At 41.7% G+C, this 24,676-nt stretch overlaps 1 protein-coding gene across 1 annotated transcript in view; it reads right to left on the bottom strand.

Annotated features, from left to right (window-relative positions):
* Positions 1-24,634, bottom strand: part of IL13RA1 (interleukin 13 receptor subunit alpha 1) — a 65,233-nt gene extending 40,599 nt beyond the window's left edge. The window contains exons 1-4 of the mRNA XM_005594443.4: positions 24,514-24,634; positions 11,672-11,811; positions 5,693-5,831; positions 3,456-3,576 (exon numbers count right to left, since the gene is read on the bottom strand). Of these exons, the coding sequence (XP_005594500.1) occupies positions 3,456-3,576; positions 5,693-5,831; positions 11,672-11,811; positions 24,514-24,595 (482 nt within the window). The 5' untranslated portion in view covers positions 24,596-24,634. The remainder of the gene's footprint in view (positions 1-3,455; positions 3,577-5,692; positions 5,832-11,671; positions 11,812-24,513) is intronic.
* Between the last annotated feature and the right edge of the window lie 42 nt (positions 24,635-24,676).

The raw sequence follows: 24,676 nt of genomic DNA, 5'->3' as shown, positions 1-24,676 counted from the left end.
TGTAACAGCTTTCCCTAAACTTTACTGCAACATCAATAGCCAGGCTACTCCTTCTTAGTAAGGTTTAGTTTTTTGGCCCCTTCTTAGCAATTCTTTAGGGATCTGGATCTACTCAATCCTTCTCTCTTTTTATTCATGAACGATAATACTCCTCAGTTGCTTATACCTCGTAAGTCATCACTGAAATCTTCTCTAGCTTGGGATCCTACCAAACATTCACAACTTGTTTATAGAATACCTACTAAATATCAGGCACCAGGAGAAACAAGACACAGCTCCTGCTCTCAAGAGAAACTGAAGCCTGGCAGGTTACCACCAAGTAACAGGAAATGACAACACAATGTGCTGGGTAGTATGACACAAGAAATTGCAAGGTGCCGTGGGACAAGAGGAAGGGGCACATGTCTAGACTTGAGAGGTCAAGGAAGGCTTTCTGGAGAGGAAATGGTGTCTGGGCTGAAATAAAGATAAAGACAAATAAGAAGCATCCAAGTGGAAAGGAAAGGCCTGGGCTACAAGAGGATGCAGAATGTTTCCACTATTCTGTGTGAATATTCTGTTTGAAATCTAGTGTTCTGTTTGAGTATTTGAAGAAAGCAGTCTGAGGAACTGAAAGAAGTTTGCTGTGGGCAAACGGTAGGCTGCAAGAGGGGTGGGGGTGCGTGGAGGCACATGCAACCGAGTCTGGAGAGGTTGACAGGGGCCAGGTCGGTCATAAAGCTATTTGTCTGTCATGCTGGAGAGTTTGGACTTTAACCTAAAGCCACCAGGGAGCCACTGAAGGGTTTTCAGTAAAGGAGAAACAACAGGTATCAAGAGTGAGCAGGTGAAACTACAAAACCTCAAATGAGATTTACATCAGGGGGAAAAAAAGAAACAAACTTCAGACACAACCACACAGAACTTCTGGCTCCACCTTCAGGACTTCCCAACTTTGCCAGGAGGATCCTTCCACCAGGGAGGAGTGCGGATGTGAATCCTGGGGCAACTTTGGAGGTTTTCATCCAAAAGTGTGTGTGTGTGTTTTGCATTCTATTCCATGGTATAGCCATGAGTGTTTTAATGTATCAAAAATGCTTTCCATCATGTCATCAGGCAAAGCAGACACTCTAGCATGAAAGGCCATGTCTATCCAGTAGCTTCACAAGTCTTGGACATGGCCCTCCACATCCCATTCTCTCAGAAGCAGTCTTAACAAATGACAGTCAGGGAACAAGGCCATGTGGAGGCAGACTGCCTATGCTAGGTCTCCCCTTCTCCACCCTGATATCACAATGATTAAATATCTCCATTTCTCAAAACGCTCTTCCTCAGAGGCCAGCCTCAGAGAAACTTCCCCATCTGGGCAGTCTGCCTCCTTCATCAAAGCCTCCCAGTCCCCTCTCCATCCACCCATCCACCTCCCCTCGACCACCAACCCAAGCTTCAACCTAACTTCCCACAGGAATCTATCCCTCTGCAACAGCCTTCAGTATACACTGTCTTCTTTAATTTAATGCAGGTCACTGTATCAGGCACTATCTTCTCTATAGTTTAAGCTTTAGGAGAGAAGAGATATGTTTCTTGTCTCTGTTGTGCATTCAGTGGGTTATCCACAAAGTGTTCTAAATAAAAGTTTACTGAATTAAATTGGATTAACCTGGTCTTTCTTCCTTGTTCTGTTGCTAATAATTCTAGGCTCTAAAGGGAATGATGGAAGACTAACTTAGAAATTTAACAAACTTTGGAGTAGATACAGTCACAAATACCAAATACTGAAGTATCAAATATCAAAATATCAAAGTTATTTTGCAGGAAGCTAAACTACTTTTTGAGGCTGGGTGTGGTGGCTCACACCTGTAATCCCAGCACTTTGGGAGGCCGAGATGGGCAGATCACTTGAGGTCAGGGATTTGAGACCAGCCTGGCCAACATGTTGAAACCTTGTTTCTACTAAAAATACAAAAATTAGCCAGGCATGGTGGTGCATGCATGTAATTCCAGCTGCTTGGGAGGCTGAGGCAGGAGAATCACTTGAACCCAGGAGACAGAGGTGAGCCGAGATCGCACCACTGCACTCCAGCCTGGGTGACAGAGCAAGACTCTATCTCAAAAACATAAACAAACAAACAAACAAACTACTTTTTGACCCCAGACATGATATCACTTTCCTTTTTAAAAGTAGATATCAATAACTCATACATTGCTAGTGGAAATGTAAGGTGAACTAGCTTCTTCAGAAAATAGTTCGGCATTTTTTAAGAAAAACTAAATACACAATTACTACATGACTCAGCAATTGCACTCTTGGGCATTTATTCCAGAGAAATGAAAAGTTATGTTCATATAAAAATCTGTATGTGAATATTTACAGTAGCTTTATTCATAATAGCAAAACACTGGAAACAACTGAGATATCCTTTAATGAATGAATGGTTTAAAAAACTGGTACATCCATATCATGGAATACTACTGAGCTATAAAAAGGAGTGGCCTCTTGATATACAACTACTTGTACAGATCTCCAGGGTATTACGCTGAGTTTTTTTTTTTTTTAAACCAGTCTTAAGTGGTTATGTACTATAGGATTCCATTTCAGTAACATTCTTGAAATAATAAAATTAAAGAGATGGAGAACAGATTAGTGGTTGCCAGAGGTTACAGGATTGGGGGAGAGGGGTGTACAAGGAGAGATGGTTTAAGATGGAGGTGAGGCTGGGCGCGGTGGCTCACTCCTGTAATCCCAGCACTTTGGGAGGCCGAGACGGGTGGATTACAAGGTCAAGAGATCGAGACCATCCTGGCTAACACGGTGAAACCCTGTCTCTACTAAAAATACAAAAAATTAGCCAGGCATGGTGGCGGGCGCCTGTAGTCCCAGCTACTTGGGAGGCTGAGGCAGAAGAATGGCATGAACCTGGGAGGCGGAGCTTGCAGTAAGCTGAGATCGTGCCACTGCACTACAGCCTGGGAGACAGAGCGAGACTCCGTCTCAATTAAAAAAAAAAAAAAAAAGATGAAGGTGAGTGTGGCTACAAAAGGGCAACTCCTCATGGTGATGGAACCATTGTATATCTTCACATGTGATAAAACTGCATACAACTATACATATACACACACACGAGTGCATGTAAAACTGTTGAAATAGGACGGAGGTTTTCGGATTGTACCAATGCCAACTTTCTGGTTTTGATAATGCACTATAGTTACACAAGATGTTACCACTGGGAGAAACTGAGTGAAGGGTATATGGGATCTCTCTGTACATTTTTTCTGGTAATATATAGGATCTATACTTGAAAATAGAAAGTTTATTTAAAAAGTAGACACCAAAGGCAGATGCATTTTTCATTGAAGCAAATTGTCCATCTTGTTGGGTTTGCAGAAGAAAATAGACCGTTCTTTTTTTTAACTAGGTTGGATCCAAAGGCTCCCAACACAATCAGTCTTCCAGTAATTGTACTGTACATACTCACCAATAGTAGAGAGTATAGTTAGTGTCGGGACTGGTATTCCTTCCAGGGAGCCAAGAACACTGCATGTAGCTCAGATTGTGCCAAATGCATTGAAGCTCAGTCACAGCGGACTCAGGATCACCTACAATAACCAGGCCAAGAGTTTAAGACCCTTCTTTCCTTGTAATGCAAAGTAGCGAATCACTCTTTGGCATGGGGGATGATGAGAGTGCTTCATGCTGCTTCGTCAGAAAGCAAACTCTTCATCTTTCACCCCATTTTACCCAGAAGTCACCCAGGATGGAGGAAACCCAAATCTAATTTGTTCACAACCTTCTCTCTTACCTCCTGATACAAAGAAAACATCTTCCCTATCCCTGAGGGACCCTAAGTAATACCCGTAACTGGAGGGAGAGATAAAAGATCAAAAACTATTTCAATCATAGACAATATCCACACAATTCCTAAATGAATGTGGATATACAAACAACCCTTATGTATACATCTGTCTTAAAAAAATTATTGAGGTACAATTTAACTTTCTGTCTTTTGGTCAATACTGACACTTTTTTTTTTTTTTAAAGAAACATTCAGCCAGGCAGGATGGCTCACGCCTGTATTCCCAGCATTTTGGAAGGCCAACAAGGGTGGATCATTTGAGGTCAGGAGTTCAACAGCCTGGCCAAATTGGCGAAACCCTGTCTCTACTAAAAATACAAAAAAATAGCCGGGTATGGTGGCACACACCTGTAGTCCCAGCTACTTGGGAGGCTGAGGCACAAGAATTGCTTAAACCGGGGGGGTGGAGGTTGCAGTAAGCCGAGATCTTGCCACTGCACTCCAGCCTGGGTGACAGAATGAGACTCTGTCTCTAAATAAATAAATAAACAAACATTCCTCCTAAAGCAATTCTGGGCAAAGGTAAGCCTAACTTAAATCTTAGTAGTTGCCTCTTACGTGTCATGACTTTAACAGCCCTAATATCTTTCTGACCTAAAATCTCTATCTTTACAAAGCCATTTTAGTTAAGGTATAATGTCTTTAAATTAAACACCTCTGTTTAAAACGTAAATCTGTTATCCCTCATGATCCCTGAAGGGGTACTACGCTGAGCCATCCTCAATCATTTTATGTCATAGCATAGTATAATAATTATTATTTTTTGAGACAGAGTCTTGTTCTGTCACCCAGACCGGAGTGGAGTCGTGCGATCTTGGCTCACTGCAACCTCCACTTCCCGGGTTCAAGCAATTCTCCTGTCTCAGCCTCCTGAGTAGCTGGGACTATAAGTGTGCGCCACCACACCTGGCTAATTATTATTTTTTTCTCCATGTTGACTAGGCTGGTCTCAAACTCCTGATCTTAGGTGATTCGCCCGCCTTGGCCTCCCAAAGTGCTGGGATTACAGGCGTGAGCCACTGCATCCAGAGATACCATCATCATGCCCAGTTTACAGATGAGGAAACTAAGGTGCAGAGGGGCTAAGACATTTGCCCAAGGTTACACAGTTAATAGCTGGCAGAGCTGGGACTTAGACAGTTGGTTTCTGGTAGCCCTGCACTTAATCAGTATATGCTACTCCCTGTATGTAACATAAGAGCCAGAAGGACACTGGGTGAGCTGGGATTGGGGAACAATGATCATCCTCACTACTTGACAGCTTTTCCTAGGGTTGTCTTGTATTATCTTGTCTAGACTTGTATTGGAGCCAGGCCAGCATACTATTTTTCTCTTTAAACACCTTTTCCCAAATATATCCTGCATATCAAACTAATTATCACATATAATGGGCAAGACAGTATTTTGTTTTTCATTTTGAAAGCACTGGGACTGAAATGTGAAGACATATAGCAAGTCACTCAATTCCTTTCTTCCTCATAAAATGGATCAGGGTAATAATACATGCCTTACTCACTTCCCAAGATAAGCTTGTGAGTCTCGACCTAAGGGAGGTGTGTGTGTGTGTGTGCGCGCGTGCGCTCATGTGCACATGCATACACGTGCATGTGTATATCATTTTTTAAATTATTAAATTTTATATAACTATTAGGTATTGTTATTCAAGTTGTTTGTAAGCTTCTTCAAGACAGAGACATACTCATATTTTCATTGAGCTGCTAGCACCTAGTATAATGCCTGGCACTTATTCGACTCAGAAAATGTTTGAGAATTGAATGAATTAATGAACGATGCACAAAAGCATTGGAGTATTTGGATTTATTCTCTAAACACCAAGAGATAGTGCTTTCAGTTGTTACCTTCAGGGGGCGAGATGCATTTTTCAACCAAAATGCTAGGCTTCTCACTTTCATTGGTGCTACACTGGGACCCCACTTGCAGACAAATCTTCTCATTCAGGGGCACTTCTTTTGAACGACGAGTTTCTGGAGCTAGTTTCTAAGGTTAGAAAATTGTAAAAGGCATTGCTTCAGCAAACACACACTTAAATAATGAAACATTACATGTCCAAATGTGTTGGTTTTTGTTTGTTTGTTTTTTGTTTTTCTAATTAAAAAAGTCCTCAAATGGTATAGATCAGTGATTCTCCATTGGGGGCGATTTTGTTCTCCCTGCCTCTCTCAGGGACATTTGGCAATATTGAACATTTTTTATTGTCCTAACTTGGGAGGGGGAGGTTACCGGCGTCTAGTAAGTAGAGGTCAAGGATGCTGCTAAACATCCTACAATGCACACGACAGCCCCCCTCCTCCTACAACAAACCCTTCACCAAATGTCAGTAGTGTCACCATTGAGAAACCCTGGTGTAGATAAAATAATTTCCCACATTTTAAAGGTATAAACATGAAATTTACCTATAAATCTACAATGCTAACATATCAACTCTCTAAAGACAATTCTAAAGGAAACACAGTATGATTATCAAAATTCACTTAGAAGTAGATGCACTGTACCATGAAAATTAAGGTAAAAAAGGAATGCTTTAAGAATCCAGGAATCATGCCAGGCTCAGTGGCTCACGCCTGTAATCCCAGTACTTTGGGAGGCTTAGGCAGGCAGATCGCTTAAGCCCAGGAGTTTGAGACCAGCCTGGACAACATGGCAAAACCCCATCTGTACAAAAAAAAATATTGGCCAGGCATGGTGGCTCATGCCTGTAGTCCCAGTTACTCATGGGGCTGAGGTGGGAGGATCACTTGAGCCCGGTGGGGGAGGCTGCAGTGAGCCAAGATTGCAGCATTGCACTCTAGCCTGGACAATGCAGTGAGACCCTGTCTCAAAAAATAAAAATCCAGTAATCATGGTTACTTCTGGGTAAGGAAGTAAAGGAGGGGGACCTGACGGCTGAAGAGAGACTTTTCATTAAACCTCTTTGTCTACTGTTTGACTATTTTGACTACCTCATATATATGTATAAATTTCAAACACTGCTATACGTGCTGAGTATATACATTCTCATTCTGAAAAGTAGATATGCTTTGTGGAACCATAGGAAGCCAATTTGTAGACATCATAGAGACATAAATCACCAGCCTGGTTACTATGACTTAGAATAATGAGATTAATGGGCTGTCTGGGAAACAAACATTTCCCAAATTGACAGAGTTGGAATAATTAAGAATGGAGCTGCTTTTAATCAGAGCTCCAAGGAGAGCATTTCCTGTTTTGCAATAGCTTCTGACTCAAGTCAGAGATACTATTTCATCTACATGTTGATGGCCATGAAGGGGAAAATTTGCTACAGTTAGTTCTATCTACTACCGTAAGGAGCTATTCTGCCATGTCACATGCCTGCTGCCAGCTGAGCATGAGGGCAACTGTGAGATACCCCCAAAACCAGGACATATGGATGGCCTCTGAGAAGTAACTAGCAAGTCAACAATGAATAAATCATAGCAAGGACACAAAAACAAAATCACTTTATAGAACCAGAATAGCTCTTAGGTCCAGTCAAGACAGCACTCTGAAAAGGGAGTTGGTCAGCCCTGGAAGAACAGAAAAAGAAATGTCTGTGAGCAAAATCCTGACAGGGAAGAAAAAGGGGGTGACACAGGAATGTGGACATTGAATTTTTCTGTCCCACTGGCAAAGCTGTTTACCCTCAGTAGGGCCTCCAGCTATTCTTAGACGAGTACGTTTTTACAACTAATTTCTGATTCCTCACCAAGAAATCTACTTAACATTTGGCCTCCTATATAGGCTCTGCTGACAGGGATGAAATGCACCAGTTATGCTGACAGAAATCTTCCTAGACTGCTTCACCATTATCATTACCATTTTCACAACAAAGTAAAAAATTAGCCCTTGAGAGATGCATGTGTGCTGAGGAAATGAGGTTTCCGAGTATGTGAAGCTGAAGACCTGCCTCCAGGATCATGGTAATGGTGGCAGGAAAGCTTCGAATACAAATTTTACCAACCTCACAATTTTACTAAGCGCAAGTCCTATATATCTCTGAAGAAGCCACCTTTATCCAAGGATCCATGGCAATTCTTGTTTGGAAGCTATATTTGCCCTTTGAAGACACCAGGGGAAAATGCACAGTCAAATGTCAAATTAGACTGTACAGTCAAATATAGTCAAATTAGAATCATCATGCAAATAACCCCAGTTTTCATATTATAATGGACACTGTTCCAGTTAGAGGGTTACAGAGTTTTAACACACAAAAATTATCACAACGGAATTTTTAATTTAAAAAATGCCTTAGTGGCCAGGCGTGGTGGGTCACACCTGTAATCCCAGCACTTTGGGAGGCCAAGGTCACCTGAGGTCAGGATCACCTAAGGTCAGGAGTTTGAGACCAGCCTGGCCAACACAGCAAAACCCTATCTCTACTAAAAATACAAAAAAATTAGCTGGTCGTGGTGGCATGCACCTGTAGTTCCAGCTATTTGGGAGGCTAAGGCACAAGAATTGCTTGAACTCAGGAGACAGAGGTTGCAGTGAGCTGAGATCACACCACTACACTCCAGCCTGGGCAACAGAGCAGACTCCATTTCAAAATAAAATAACATAAAAAATTTTAAAATGCCTTAGTATCTAAATCTGAACCTTATGCTTTAGGCATATGAATAATAACACAGAAAAGGGACAGTAGAGGGAAAATTTTTTCAAATAATAATTTTTTAAAATTTCTTTCAAAGTTCAAGGTAAACAATATTAAATTGGCACTAATATAGTAGGAACCCAGATTATTAACAACTGCCAAGTCAAGCATACCTCTCTGTATCACACAAGAAACTAAATTCCTAAATTCCTTCCATTAGATTTTTTTTTTTTTTGAGACAGAGTCTTGCTCTGTTGCCCAGGCTAGAGTACAGTGGCATGATCTCGGCTCACTGTAACCACTGCCCCCTGGGTTCAAGCGATTCTCCTGCCTTGGCCTCCCAAGTAGTTGGGATTACAGGTGCACACCACCACGCCCGGCTAATTTTTGTATTTTTAGTAGAGAGGGGGTTTCACCATGTTGGCCAGGCTGGTCTTGAACTCCTGACCTCAGGTGATCCACCCAACTCGGCCTCCCAAAGTGCTGGGATTACAGGCATGAGCCACCACGCCCAGCCCTTCCATCGAATCTTGATGAGGTATGTGTGATGGCTCCCACGTGACTTTTGGCTTTGGTGAATCATTCCCACTGGTAGCTGCTGTATGACGTTATGCTCCACCCTGTAGGGAATCTGGTTCTCTTTTAAAATTTATCAAAAACCAAGGCAAGAGTCCTGAACTGATCTCCCCAGACCGATGTTCACTTGGCTGGACTGCACCTCTCTCAACTCCAGAATTCCTTTCTCAAAAAGAAAGGGAATTAGCTTCAGCATCTTCCTATTTGGATGCCTGGCCTTTTCATTTGCCTAATGGGACTTGCCCATTTCTTAGTGATGAAAGATATCTAAAATCTGATGCCAGATCCTCCTTCTACTTGCCAGCTGAGGAACTATTAGACATTACTTAAAAAATGGTGGAGGGCAGCCATTTACACTAATCTTTTCTTTTTCAAAGATCCTCTGCAAATCCCTGTCTCTCAACTTGATGAGCCTCCAATCTTAAGATTGAAAATGACCTCAAGAGTTTATCTCATTTAGCAACTTGGGACCTTTGAACACTTTCCTAAGCCCCCTAATGTATGAACTATCATAATGTCAACACTTCAATATGCCTCAGGGATAAATATACCTCAGTTTGGCCCCATGATGCTAATGCTGTACCCAAAGAACAGAAAGAGGAGAGGAAAATTACTTCTGCCATTCATTTTCAGCCTCAGGATGATAAACTTGAAAAAGGTCCAGACAGGATATCTCCTATCACTGATTGGAAGGAATAATCTGTGTTCATCACAACTGTAGGACTGATGGCCATCAATGCTGTCAAATGGCTAAAATAAATGAGCTGGCCTTAGGCAGAGGTCCCCATTTTTGGTCTCTATCTGGTTTCTTCAGGGGTAAAATGGAAGAAACAAGATTAAATGATAATATTAGGCTGAACCAAATAATACTGACAACATTCAACCATTTTGATCCATAAAAGTGGTAATTTCACATGGCTCAACCTAACAACAGTAACAATAATAAAAGCTAACAATTACCTAGCACTAACTCTGCGTCAGGTGCATTACAAACCTCATCTCCTTTAACGCACATGCCATCCATATTCAGTAGGTACTATTATTACCCACCCTGCCCCCAACAACCCCATATTTTACAAACAAGAAAATGGGAGCTCAGAGAGGTTAAGTGATTTGCCCAAAATCAAACAGCTTGAAAGGGGAAGAGATAAAATTTCAAGCACAATTCTATCTGATTCTACTGTCTCCTAAAATTACATTTAACTCTAAATTTCTGTACATACACTAAGGAAATAGCCCGATTTCTAGGCTAGAATACCAGCCTGGCTACCTGATTGATCCTTGACAACTTAAGAAAAAGGGACCTGAAAAGCAACCTCTCCTCAGGGTTTCAGTTAGACACTTGGGTGATTATAGGGTTTACATTCAGAGGCGTTTAGGGTCTCTCTCTGAATTTCTCAAGGCTCAATTACCAAAAATCACCACTAAGACTCCAAATGCCTAAGGCCCTTCCTTAGGAGGAACAAGAGGAAGCCAACAGTATGTAAAGGTGAACTCCAGTCTCACTGCTGGTAGTATCATTGGCTTCCACATTTAGAAGACCTCTTTTAAAATGCAAATGCTTCTGACAAGCCTCAATTCTTCATCAATTAACGCCTAAGCCATAAGTAATACCTCAGCAAGCCAAGGGAGAGGAAGGCAGATAGCAAATTTCCCTCCAGACGAAGAGCATGTTCCATCCTGACTATTAAACTTTTATATACATTATTTTCTGTGTTCCGGCAAGCCAGGGAAACGAGTAAAGCCATACTTTATACGTAAGGAAACAAAGGCTCAGAGAGGTTAAGCACTTTATCCTGGGCTATAGAGTCAGTTAAGAGTGACAGTGCCAACCAGAAGCTAGTTCTCCTGACTCTTCCTGCCACCAAAGCTGCCTGAACTTGGTGCTTCTACAATTCACCAATGCAAAGCACTGTTGCTAATAACTTCTCATTCTGCCTACTCAAAATCCCGGACAAATTCAACCCCAAACACCCAACCCCCTCGCCGTCGCCACCCTGCAACAAACACATACACACTGAAAGAAGGTATGAAAACATTAAAAAAAAAAAACAGTTGAATAAGATTATCATAAAGAACCTGAAATTATCCAAACCTATTAACAAAAATTCACTTATATCAGTTGACTAGAAATCTTGAAATTCTTCCTCCTTTTTTCTCAGGCATTATGGAACCCTCTATTCAAACACACCTGCCACTGACATCTTACTTTTTCACTTTCCATATGGCCATTTACTTTTACGCCACATAGTGCTTTTATATCTATTTGTCCATGTGATTAGCAAGATGGTAAATGTAAAAATTCCCTGAAAAATGAAGTGTTATAGAGATACAAGGCGATATAGCTACAGACAGGAACACAGGAACAAATTTTAACAATAACGTAATTATTTATTGAGTACCTTAGAGAAAAAGATATCTAATATTTCCTGTCAAAGCAATCTCAATTGCATTTAATTGTCAAACAATTAGGAAATATTTTTAAGTGTTCACTTGTGTCAATAGTTGCTTCTGTAATTTCTCCAACTGAAATTTAAACACACCCTAAAACATAATTTCCACTTTGATATAAGATTAGAATTTGGCTTATTCTTGGCTCCAATTCATAGTGTTCACTTTACCTCATCAATGTAACATGTTGCAGAAAACTTACCTTATCTTGTTTGTCGCCAAAATGACTAAAATACCATAGACTACAATTTGGGCTGGCTCCCTCGGGTGGATTCCATGTCCATATTACTGTGCAGAGGTTTTCAACAGAGACACTCAAATTTGTCACAGGTGGTTGAGTTTCTGTTCAAATCAAGGACAAAAAAAATGAATTTATCAACAGTATTTTTAATGGTTTGCTTAATAATTCTCCCAAGTTCTGGAGGGCAAGATAGTAATAGCTGAGTTAACAATATCTAACATATACTGGGCCAGGGACTATTCTAAATATTCTATACATATTAATCCATTTAATCCTCACAACAATCTTTGAGATAGGGACTAGTATTAGCCTCATGTTTTTTTGTTGTTGTTGTTGTTTGAGATAGAATCTTACTCTGTAACCCAGGCTGGAATGCAGTGGCACGATCTCAGCTCACTGCAGCCTCTGCCTCCTGGGGTGAAGTGATTCATCTAGCCTGTTACTGGTACTACAGGCACACGCCACCACGCCTGGCTAATTTTTGTAATTTTAGTAGAGATGGGTTTTCACCATGCTGGCTAGGCTGGTCTCGAACTCCTGAGCTCAAGTGATCCACCCGCCTCGGCCTCCCAAAGTGCTGGGATTACAGGTGTGAGCCACCGCGCCCGGCCTACTGGCCTCATGTTAAAGATGAGGCAACTAAGGCAACAGGCACGTGAAGTCATTTGTTCCATATACCATGGTTACAGTAAATGAGGCAGAGCTGGGACTGTCACTTGAAAAGTGTGGCCCCAAGGTCACATTCTTAACCACTTTCATAGAAAAGAGTGATATTCTTAAATACTAATATTTCCAAGTTGTCCTCTTCCAGGAATTTGGGGTTCCCTAACCTTGGGATACACACCTCACTCAACACAGACTGTTCAGGCTGGGCACGGTGGCTCACACCTGTAATCCTGGCACTTTGGGAGACCAAGTGGCTTGAATCCAGGAGTTTGAGACCAGCCCAGGCAACATAGCAAAATCCCGTCTATACAAAAAAAGTTACAAAAGTTAGCCAAGCATGCTGGTACATGCCTATAGTCCCAGGTACTGGGGGGCTGAAGCAAAAGAATGACTTGAGCCCGGGAGTTTGAGGCTGCAGTGAGCCAAGATCATGCCACTGCATTCTAGCCTGGGTGACAGAGCAAGACAGCGTCTCAAAAACAATGACAACAACAACAAAAAACAGATTGTTCAAAATCTCAGCAGTTCTATAAGTAAGTTTAAGAAGCTCATCTTTAATTCTGCTTGCTAACATGACCTGGTAATTGTTTTTTTATAGCTTTTTCCAAAGAAGTACTGAGAAAGAGACTTAGCAGCCCTTGTTCCCCTGAGGTCTGACACTAAACAGCTAGAGCTAGAGCTTTGACTAATCTGAAGAGGGAAGAGAAACAGGAGGAACTGTGAAACATAATTTTAAACTTTCCTGAGAACTTCTCCTGAGACCAAGACTATCAAAATCATCCCCCAGAAACTGGGTGATGGGTGTGCAGGAACCCTCTGTCCTACCTTTGCAACTTTTCTGTCAACCAAAAATTATTTCAACATAGAAGTTTATTAAAGTTATTTGAAAATAATTCCCCCAAATTTTCTAAAGTGATGAACGGAATCATTATTAATTACTTAAGGATTATAGTAATAGTAATTTACCAAATGATAAGAGTTAAATCTTGTACTCTATGCACTAATACTTTGGAGTGCGTTGGGCCTGTTACATAATCAGCAATATTTATACTGTTACCTTCCTCTCTAACTGAGCAAAAAATTCCACTTGTCCCAAAACATCAAACTCACAGGCACTCTGTAGTTGAGTTTTCTCATAGCACTGACTTGGTCAGCAGTCTACAAAGGCCCTTGACCCTCAACATTCATTCCCTGGTGATTATTTAAAAGTCAGAAAACAGATGTTGACGAGGCTGTAGAAAACAGGGAATGCTTATACCCTGTTGGTGGAAATGCAAACAGGTTCCACCACTGTGGAAAGCAGTTTAGAGATTTCTCAAAGAACTTAAAATAGGCCGGGCACGGTGGTTTACGCCTATAATCCCAGCACTTTGGGAGGCTGAGGCGGGCAGATCACTTGAGACCGTGAGCTCGGGACCAGCCTGGACAACATAACAAAACCCCACCTCTACTAAAAACACAAAAATTAACCAGGCATGGTGGTGTGCACCTGTAATACCAGAAACTCAGGGGGCTGTGGCATAAGAATCACTTGAACCCAGGAGGTGGAGGTTGCAGTGAGCCAAGATCGCACCACTGCATGCCAGCCTGAGCAACAGAGCAAGACTCTGTCTCAAAAAAAAAAAAAAAGGACTTAAAATGGAACTACCATTCAGCCCAACAATTCCATTAGCTGATATATACCCAAAGGAAAATAACTCATTCTATCATAAAGACACATGCACCTGTATGTTCACTGCGGCACTATTCACAAAAGCAAGGACACGGAATTAACCTAAGGGCCCACCAACAGTGGATTGGATAAAGATAATGTGGCACATATACATCATGGAATACTATGCAGCCACAAAAAGAATGAAACCATGCCCTTTGCAGCAACATGGATGGAGCTGGAGGCCTTTATCCTAAGTGATTTAATGCAAGAATAGAAAACCAAATACCGCATGTTCGCACTTATAAATGGGTGTTAAACACTGAATACACATGATCATAAAGATGGAAACAACAGACACTGGGGATCACTAGACAGGGGAGGGAGGGAGGTGGGTTTGGGGGCCAAAGAACCACCTGTTGGGTACTATGGTTACAGCCTGAGTGATCAGATAGTTGGGACCCCAAGTCTCAGCATCATGCAGTTTACCCATGTAGCAAATCTGCACATGTACTCTCTAATCTATAATAAAATTTGAAATTAAAAAAAAATCATTCCCTCTTCTAACTCTACTATCAATAGCTTTTCCCAAGGTCCAACTGTGAGAAGGAGCAGCCCACAGCAGGATAAGGCCTTGTGGAAGCAAAGAATTCCCATTGCACTGCATTAAAACTGAGCTAGTACCAGGAAGCACCAATGGCTCAGGCAACAGAGCTATAGTTAGGATGTTAAGTGATTAAAAGCATGTATGACTTTCCATTTTGGCCTTTCTAACACCATATCAATGATATTTTTGAAGACAAATCATTTGTCAGGTAGAGAGCCTCTAATAAAAACATTGTTCCTACTGGAGACTACTATTTACAGTAGGATTATCTGCCTTATTCTGCAGTTCCCAGACACACATCCAACATACCTAGTTTAGCACTTCCAGTGCTCTCCCTACCTGCCTACCTCCCACTCCCACACAAATATTAAAGCCCTGATAATAAAAATATACCTATTTGTGGTTCATTTCAATTGTACTCCAATTTTCAAGGTAATTTAAAACCTTTTAAAACCTACTTTAACCTCAGTTTTGAAATAAAACAATAGCCTGCCCTATATTCAACCTTTTAAATGGGATTAATATTTTCCCATCTGTTTTGAAGTGTCCTTTGGTCAGATCTTCTAACTAGTTTGCATTTTGGGCTTCTTGGAGCTATCTGCTATCCTTTTCTTTTTCTCTTCCGGTTCCCTCCATATCTTTTGATTTTTCTACTTCCTACACTTTAAACACACACACACATGGATTCTGGGAATATGGCAAGAGCAGGAAGTACCAGACATCTGTCTCCTCACCTAGATAACAATGGTAGTGGCAGAATCTGTATGATGTAACAATTTTGGAAGACTGCAGAGTTATATTAGGAAACACTTATATTGAAGGCTTGCAATCTCCAAGGAAACGCTTGAACAACAAATTGCAATAAATTTCAATCAATGTCAGCTTTTACACAGTAGTAGCTGCCCATCCTTCATCCCCAACCCGATGGCAGGCAGCTGTGCACATGTTCCTGGAGCCCTCTGCCCACAGCTTGTGGGCTCTGTGGGCAAAAGTACTCTGTCCTCCAAATATCAGGGATTTGTATTCTGATTACTGATTGCTGCTTCTGATCACAGAGGTACAGACAAAGAGGCTGGCAGCCATTGTGGTTGCACCTATCCCCATTGTTGCAAGCCCTCCCTATCTAGCTAAAGTGATTTCCAGAAGATGTAAAAGAATGGCGCTCTTCCCTTGTCACCTCATTTTTCTCCTTTTCCACTTTTGGGAGCCAGGCATTAAAGATTAGAAATTCTAAAATGACGACAGAGGCTGGGCATGGTGACTCACGCCTATAATTCCAGCACTTTGGTAGGCCAAGGCAGGAGGATTACTTGAGGCCAGCAGTCAAAGACCAGCCCTGGCAACACTGCAAGATCCCATCTCTACCAAAACAATTTTTTGGTTTGTTTGTTTAAATTAGCTAGGTGTGGTGGCATGAATCTGTAGTTCCAGCTCCTCAGGAGACTGAAGTGGGAGGATCACTTGAGCCCAGGGATTCGAGGTTACAGTGAGCTATGATCACACCACTGCACTCTAGCCTGGGCAACAGAGCGAGACTAAGTCTCTCAGAAACAAAACAAAACAAAACAAAATGAAACAAAACTACATATACAGAGAAAAATAGAAAGTGACCACACATGCTCAGGGAAAGCCCAGAAAAAAACCTGAGAAGACTAAGTTTACACTTCAGGTTGATGCTCAACACACAGCCTACAATAATCAAAAAAATAAAAACAATACATAAAACAATAACAAAAAACAGCAAATCCTGGGGGAAGGGGGGAATCTGGTTTCCAGAGAAACCAGATTTAAATGTCCAGTTTTTAACAAAAAATCACAAGGCAGACAAAAAAACAAACACACAAACAAACAAACCAGGAAACTATGGCCCATTCAAAGAAAAAAAGTTAAACAACACCAAACCTGTCCCTGAAAAAGATCTGATGGCAAATACATTAAAGAAAGATTCTGAAACAAATATCTTCAGATGTTCACAGAACTAAAGGAAGATGTGGAGAGAGTCAAGAAAATGATATGTAAGCAAAATGAAAATACCAATAAAGAGACAGAAAACCTAAAAAGAGACCGAAAAGAAACTCTGGAGCAGAAAAGCACAACAACTGAAATGAAAAATTCACTAAAAAGAATCAAAGGTAGATTTGAGCAGGCAGAAGAAAGAATCAATAAACTTGAAATTAGGGCAATAAAAATTATTGAGTCCGAGGAACAGAAAGAAAAAAAGATTGAAGAAAAGTGAACAGAGTCTAAGAGACCTGTGGTATACTATCAGCAGACCAGTGTACGCATTATGGCGGTTCCAGGAGAAGAAAGAGAAAAGGAAAGAAAGAATACTTGAAAAAATAATGAGCCAGGTGTGGTGGCTCATCCCAGCACTTGGGGAGGCCAAGGCAGGCAGATCGCCTGGGTCCAGGAGTTCAAAACCAGCCTAGCCTACATGGCAATACCCCAGTTCTACTAAGAATACAAAAATTAGCTGAGTGTGGTGGTGCACATCTGTAATCCCAGCTACTTGGGTGGCTGAGGCAGGAGAATTGCTTGAACCCGGGAGGCAGAGGTTGCAGTGAGCTGAGATCACACCACTGCACTCCAGCCTGGGTGACAGAGTGAGACTCTGTCTCAAAATTAAAAAAAAAAAAAAAAAAAAAAAGAAGAAGAAAAAGAAAAAGAAAGAAAGAAGAATGGATGATAACTTCCCAAATTTGATGAAAGGCGTAAATATAAACATTTAAAATTTAGATGATGCAGTGAAAGCAGTACTATTAGAAAAATTTTTAGCTATAAACACTTATATTAAGAAACAAGAAAGATCTCAAATCAGCAACCTTAACTTTACCACTTACGTAACTAGAAAAAGAACAAACTAATCTTTAACTATCATGAGGAAGGAAATAATGAAGATTAGACCAGAGATAAAAGAAAAAGGGAATAGAAAAATAGAGAAAATCAATGAAACTAAAAGTTTCTTGAAAAGATCAACAAAATGGACAAACCTTTAGCTAGATGGACTAATAAGAAAGAAGACTGAAATTACTAAAATCAAAAATGAAATGAGTATTTCTCTAGAATCATTACTATTGACTCTAGAGAAATATAAAGGATTATAAGAGAGTACCACGAACAATGGTACACTAACAAATTGGACAGCCTAGATGAAACAGACACATTTCCAGAAAGACAAAACCACCAATACTAAATCAGAAAGAAATAGGAAATCTCAATAGACCTATAAGTAGTAAGGAGATTGAATCAGTAATAAAAAATCTCCCAACAAAGAAAAGCCCTAGACCTGATGGCTTCACAGATAAAATTCTACCAAACATCTAAAGAACTAATACCAAATCTTCTCAAACTTCCTAACTCATTCTACGAGGCCAGCATTACCTGATACCAAAGCCAAAGATGCTACAAGAAAAGAAAACTATAGACCTATATGCCTTATGAACACTGATGTACAAATTCTCAACAAAATAGCAGTAAAGTGAATATAGGAGCATATCAAAAGGATTATAGACCATGACCAAGTGGGATTTATTCCGGGAATACAAAGATGTTTTAACATACAAAACTCGATCAATGTAATATACCACATTAACAGAATAAAGGGGAAAAAAACTACCTGATCTTCTCAATTGATACAGAAAAAGCACTAGACAAAATTTACCTCTCATGATAAAAACACTCAACAAACTAGAAGTATAAGGAAATTGACTTAAAAGTTATATATGAAAAACCCACAGCAAACATCACCCTTAATGGTGAAAGACTGAAAGCTTTTCCTTTAGGGTCAGGAATGAAACAAAGATGCCCACTTTCACCACTCCTATTCAACATAGTACTCGAAATTCCATCCAGAGCAATTAGGCAAGAAAAAGAGATAAAAGACATCCAGTTAAAATAAGGTGTAAAATTATCTCTGTTTGTAGATGATATGGAAACACATCCCATGTTCATGTATTAGAACACTTAATATTGTTAAGATGTCAATACTATCCAAAGTGATACATGGATTCACTTCAATGCATATCAAAATCTTAACGGCATAGTTTTGCAGAAATAGAAAAATCCATCCTAAAATTCTTATGAAACCTCAAGGAACTCTGAATAGCCAAACAGTCTTGAAATAGAAAAACAAAGCTGTAGGACTTAGACTTCCTGATTTCAGAACGTACTACAAAGCTGCAATAATCAAAACGGTGTGTACTGGCATAAAGATAGACATACTAATCAATGTAATAGAATAGACAGTCCAGAAATAAACCATCACATGTATGGTCAAATGATTTTTGACAAGAGTGCCAAGACCACTCAATGCGGACAATCTTTTCAACAAATGATGCTGGGAAAACTGGATATCCATATGAAAAAGAATGAAATTGGACCCTTACTTAATACCAAGTAAAAAAATAAACTGAAAATGGATCAGAGACCTAAATTGTAAGACTAAAACTATAAAACTTTTAGAAGAAAACATAAGACAAAAGCTTCACACCATTGGATTCAGTGACAATTTCTTGGATATGACACCAACAATGTAGGTAACAAAATGAAAAATTGATGAATCAGATTTCATGGAAAAAATTAAATGTGTGCATCAAAATATTCACAGAAAAAAAAATGACTCACAGCATGGAAAAATATGTGAAAATCATATATCTAATAAGGGATTAATATCCAGAATATAGAGAGGAGTCCTAAAACTCAACAATAAAAAAAAACTCAATTCAAAAATAGGCAAAGGCTTAAATAGATTTTTCACCAACAAAGATATGCAAATAGCCAATAAGCACATGAAGGTGTTCATCATCACTAATATTTAGGAAAATGCAAACCAAAACCACAATGAGATTTCACCTCACCCCCATTAGAATGGCTACTATCAAAAAATAGAAAATAAATGTTGGCAAGGATATGGAAAAATTCGAACCCCAGTGCACAGTTGGTGGAAATGTAAAATTTCACTATGGACAACAGTATGGTGGTTCCTCAAAAAAGTTAAAGATAGAATTACCATATGATACAGTAATTCCATGTCTGGGTATATACCCAAAAGAAGTGAAAACAGGGTCTCAAAAAGATATTCTACACCTGAGTTCATAACAGTATTGTGAAATCGCTGAAACATGGAAGCAACCTACGTGTCCATCGACAGATAAATGGATAAGCAAAATGTGGTATATGCATACAATGGAATATTACTCAGCTTTTAAAAAGGAAAAATTCTGACATATGATACAACATGAACCATGAGGGCATTATGCTAACAGAAATAAGCCAGTCACAAAAAAGACAAATAGTATATCATTACATTCATATGAGATACTTAGAGTAGTCAAAATCATAGAGACAGAAAGTAGAATGGTGGTTGCCAGGGGTTAGGCGCAGGGGAAAATGGGGAGTAGCTGTTTAATGGGTGCAGAGTTTCAGTTTTGCAAGATAAAAAGAGTTATGGGGATGGATGGTGGTGATGGTTGCACAGCATTATGAATGTATTTAGTAACACTGAACTGTATACTTAAAAATGGTTAAGATGGTAAATTTTATGTTATGTGTATTTTATAGCAAAAAATTGAAAAAAATACAGGCACTGAAACTTTAAATATAATCTCCAAATGTTTAAATATATACAAATACATGTGAGCTGTATGTGTGTACAACATGCCTAGACATATACACGAATAAGTGATGATTATACTACTCGTAAAGGTCTCTAACAGCTCTTCGTGGATAACTTCAACATAGTGTACTGTTTAAGAGCACAGACTCTGGAGCCTGACTGCCTGAGTTTATATCCCACCTCTACTACTTGCCAGCAGGCAAATTACTTAACCTCTCACTTTTCTTATCTCTAATATGAGGATGATAATAGTAACCTCTTGCAAAGGGTTATTATGAGGATTAAATGAGTTAATACAACCAATGTGCTTAGAACAGCGCCCACAGGCAGTAAGTGCTATGTGTTAGCTATCTGCTTTATTTCTTTAAGACAAAACAATTCTAAAGGGTTGCTTTCTTTTTTTTTTTTTTTTTTTTTTTTTTTTTTTTTTTTTTTTGAGACGGAGTCTCGCTCTGTCACCCAGGCTGGAGTGCGCTGGTGTGATCTCAGATCACTGCAAACTCTGCCTCCTGGGTTCAAGCGATTCTCCCACCTCAGCCTCCCGAGTAGCTGGGATTACAGGTGCGCACCACCATGCCTGGCTAATTTTTGTATTTTTAGTAGAGATAGGGTTTCGCCATGTTGGCCAGGCTGGTTTCGAACTCCTGACCTCAAGTGATCCACCCACCTCGGCCTCCCAAAGTGCTGGGATTACAGGCGTGAGCCACTGCGCCTGGCCAGGGTTGCTTTGGTTTTCTGTTGAATTTATATATGTCCCTGGCCTTTGAGACAGAACAAGTATCCCTTCTACCTGATAAGCTTCCCTTAGGCACCGAATTTCAACGATTTCCTGGGGATTGCACCACTGACTTCAGAAAAGGGAGTAGGAAAGGACCCAAGTATGTCTGTATCTAAACCTCAAATCCCAAGTCTGTACAGTCATGTAGCACAACATCCTATTTAAATTAAGAGTTAACACAATCTACTGTTTAATAAGAAGGCATTTTGCTTAGCTTATAGCTTTTGCTCTCGCCTGTCCAATCACAGCAGCTGGCAGAGGCATGCACATTTCGGGAAAAGTTAAGGAAATCACAAGAGTCATATATGAGTCATCTATCTCCTTCCCTTACATCCACTCAGGCATCAACTCCTGTTCGTTTTTTTTCTTGCAACATCTTTCTTAGTTACCCCAATCATGCAAATATACTCTGTTGTGCCCCACCAGGTGGGAAGATACCAGTAAGTCATGGTCCTGGACAGGAAGGGTTCACAGCACATTTTTCTAGTGGAGACCTGCAACCATAGATTCCTGTGTAGCTTCACACTCCAGGGGCTCCCCTACCCAGTCGTCTCCCTGCTTGCTTCCTCCTCCTGTGTTATTTTCCTCATGCTGTTCCGGACTCAGAGCTTTCAAGGGCAAATCAAGCTATTCTGCCTGGATTGACTTTACCAATGCACTCTCCTGCCAAGCCAGGCTCCTTCCTGACCACAAAGGAGCACCTTACCCTCATTTCTGGGTCTCTGCTCCTGCTATTCCCCCCACCCGGAATAAATTCTCCACCCACTCATCCAGAAGATTTAGCTCAAGTTTTACCTCTTCCATAAAACTACCAACCTTCAGCTTTTTCTCTTTTGAATGCCTATAGTACTAGTTGTTTGGACCACACAGCCCAGCCACTATAAAGCCAGTCTCCAATGTACTGTCATTCGCTTCTTTTTTTTGTTTTGAGACAGTCTTGCTCTGTCGCCCAGGCTGGAGTGCAGTGGCCTGATCTTCGCCCACTGCAACCTCTGCCTCCCAGGATCAAATGAGTCTCATGCTTCGGCCTCCTGAGTAGCTGGGATTACAGGGATGTAATCCCACACTCGGCTAATTTTTGTATTTTTAGTAGAGACAGGGTTTTGCCATGTTGGCCATGCTCAAACTCCTGGCCTCAAGTGATCCACCCACCTCAGTCTCCTAAAGTGCTGGGATTACAGGCATGAGCCACTGCACCTGGCCTAATATAGTATCATTAGCTTCTTAACAAATGGCTTGCACATACTTTCGTGGGTCCCAAGCAGTCCTGCCCTGCTACCCTGGGAGGTGTTCAGCTAAAGACTCGTGTCTTTTCTGCTGGGCAGAAGCACAGAGTACAGTGGTTAAGGGCGTGGCCTCTGGAATCAGGCTGCCAGGGTTGGAAACCTAGCTCTTCCACTTTGCCAGCTATGAGAATTTGGGCAAGGGTCTTGGTCGCACTGTGCCTCAACTTTTTCGTGTGCAAAATGGGACTAATAGCAGCACCTACAGGTTATATTATTGGTAAAGATTAAATGAAATGGTACAAGTAAAGCAGTTAGAAAACTGCTGGGCATACATGCCATATACATATAATTAAGACATGCCACAGTGTGGGCCATTGAGTGGGACAGGTTAAACTAAGCTAGTAATCTAATCACTTTTATAAACACTCTGAGGATTAGAGCTGGAGGAGCTCTTAGAAGTTATGCAGTTCAACCTCCTCATTTCACAGATGAGAAAACTAACTGCAGCACAACAGAGAGGAAAGGACCAGCCCAGAACCACTAAAACTCAAGTCTCACTGGAAACATCTAATTTTTTCCCACCATATCTCAATGCAATTCTATCAATACTTTTAACGGGGAGAGAAGTTACTGTTTTCTAAAGAAGCAAGTTAACAACAAACCATTGTGACAAAACTGATGAAGTTGGGAGTTGCCACTATTGTCTAGATGGCCAGCTGTTGTGTCAGGTGTGTGTGGGAGTGAGTCTGTAGGAGGGAGGGTGCTGGAGTGGCACTGTGAAAATCAGGAGACTAATGAGATGGGTAACTTTAGACAAGTCCCTTCCCTTCTCTGGACTGCAATGTCCCCGTATGATTATGGAAATCAGGTGTCCCCAACTGAACTAGAGGCCCTTGTGGGGCAAGAATTTTGCTATACACTCTCAGGTTCTAAGTCAACCTAAAGAGCCTGGCTCAGTACTAAATAAGGCAGACACCTGAATAATTATTGACTGACAAGCTTCAAGTCTCCCTCAGGTCTCTACTCAAATGCCACCTTTCAGCAACATGTTTTCTTCTCGATCCACCCTTTTTACAATGGCAAATCCCTTCCCAGCTGCTGTGTTTTTCTCTACTTAGCACCCTCCGACATATCATATTTACCCCCACCCCCCCATATGTCTGAGGGCAGGGACCTGATCTGTTTTGCTCACTGCTGCATCCTCAGCCTCTAAAACACTGCCTGGCAGCATGTATTTTATTGACTGAATCCATAGAGGGCATCAAGGTTTCCTAATCAACATTTCAAGTTGGATTTCAAAGCACATTGGTAAAAACACACTAAGCATATGTAGGTGTTTGTGTCAATGTGATAATAAAACCTATACAGTTTGGGGCTTTCACTGTCACCAGAAACATACAGAAGGCCATTCCTTCCAGGAGCTGCTCCTAAGGAAGTCATTAACTCCCAAATTTTCACAACTGTCAGGTTGATTAGAAGTTACCAAACAGGGTGAGGGATACACAGGAACTCTCTGAACTATCTTTGCAACTTTTCCATAAATCTACAATTACTCTAAAATATAAGGTTTATTAAAGAGAGTGGGGCAGGGGGAGCATCTGGTGGGGGGATCATCTGCTGGGATGCTGTTCTGGGTTTCCCAAAGGATTTCTTCCACGCCAGAGGAGGTCATGATCGTCAGGTCCTTTTTCAACAAGGACTGAGATGTTTAGAGGTTCCCTTCAACTTCCACCCGCAAGAGCCACCCTTAGACAGTGAGGATTGGCGCGGCCTCCGGTAAAGAGCCCCAGCGCGTTCTCAGCTCGCCTGGACTTCGGTCGTGGTCCCCGCCTGCTCTGGCTCCTCATTTCCTCCGGGACTCACAGACGACATTCCGGGCGCTGACCCACGGCCCTCTGACCCCGCGGGCATGTTTCGGGCCCCCCGCCCCTGCAAGCCTGGACGCCAGCCTCCTTGGCTCTTCCCGACGGCCCAAGGGAAGTGCGACGACAAGTCGCCGTCCTGCTACTTCGGTGCCGCCACCTCCGCCGCACCCGGAGTTCGGGAAAACCCCGCAGCTCCCAGGTCCCACCTCGAACCGGCCCCAGTACAGGGCCCCAGAGACCCCGCGCGGGAAGCCGCAGCCGCCAAGCGCGGGGCCTCGCGAGGGCAGCCCCCAGCACCCACCCCAGCTTCGGCCCTCCGCCCGGCGGTGACCTCCCGGGCCTTTCATTCGTGACCCTCACCGCCCTCAGCCCTCGGGCCCAGAGGGTCGCACTCACCCGTGGGCGCGGCGCCCCCGCCCCCGCCGCCGGCGCAGAGCAGCAGCGCCCACAGCCCGCAGAGCCGCGCCGGCCGCTCCATGCAGCCTCTCGCCTCGGAGCCCGGCGGGGCTGGAGCCTCGGCAGTCCCCGCCTCCTTCGCTCCCTCTTCCACTTCCCGGCT

The sequence above is a fragment of the Macaca fascicularis genome, chromosome X (genome assembly GCF_037993035.2).
Source record: "Macaca fascicularis isolate 582-1 chromosome X, T2T-MFA8v1.1".
Lineage (NCBI taxonomy): Eukaryota > Metazoa > Chordata > Mammalia > Primates > Cercopithecidae > Macaca > Macaca fascicularis.
Note: the sequence above shows the minus strand (reverse complement) of the source record. Positions and strands in the feature narration are given on the sequence as shown.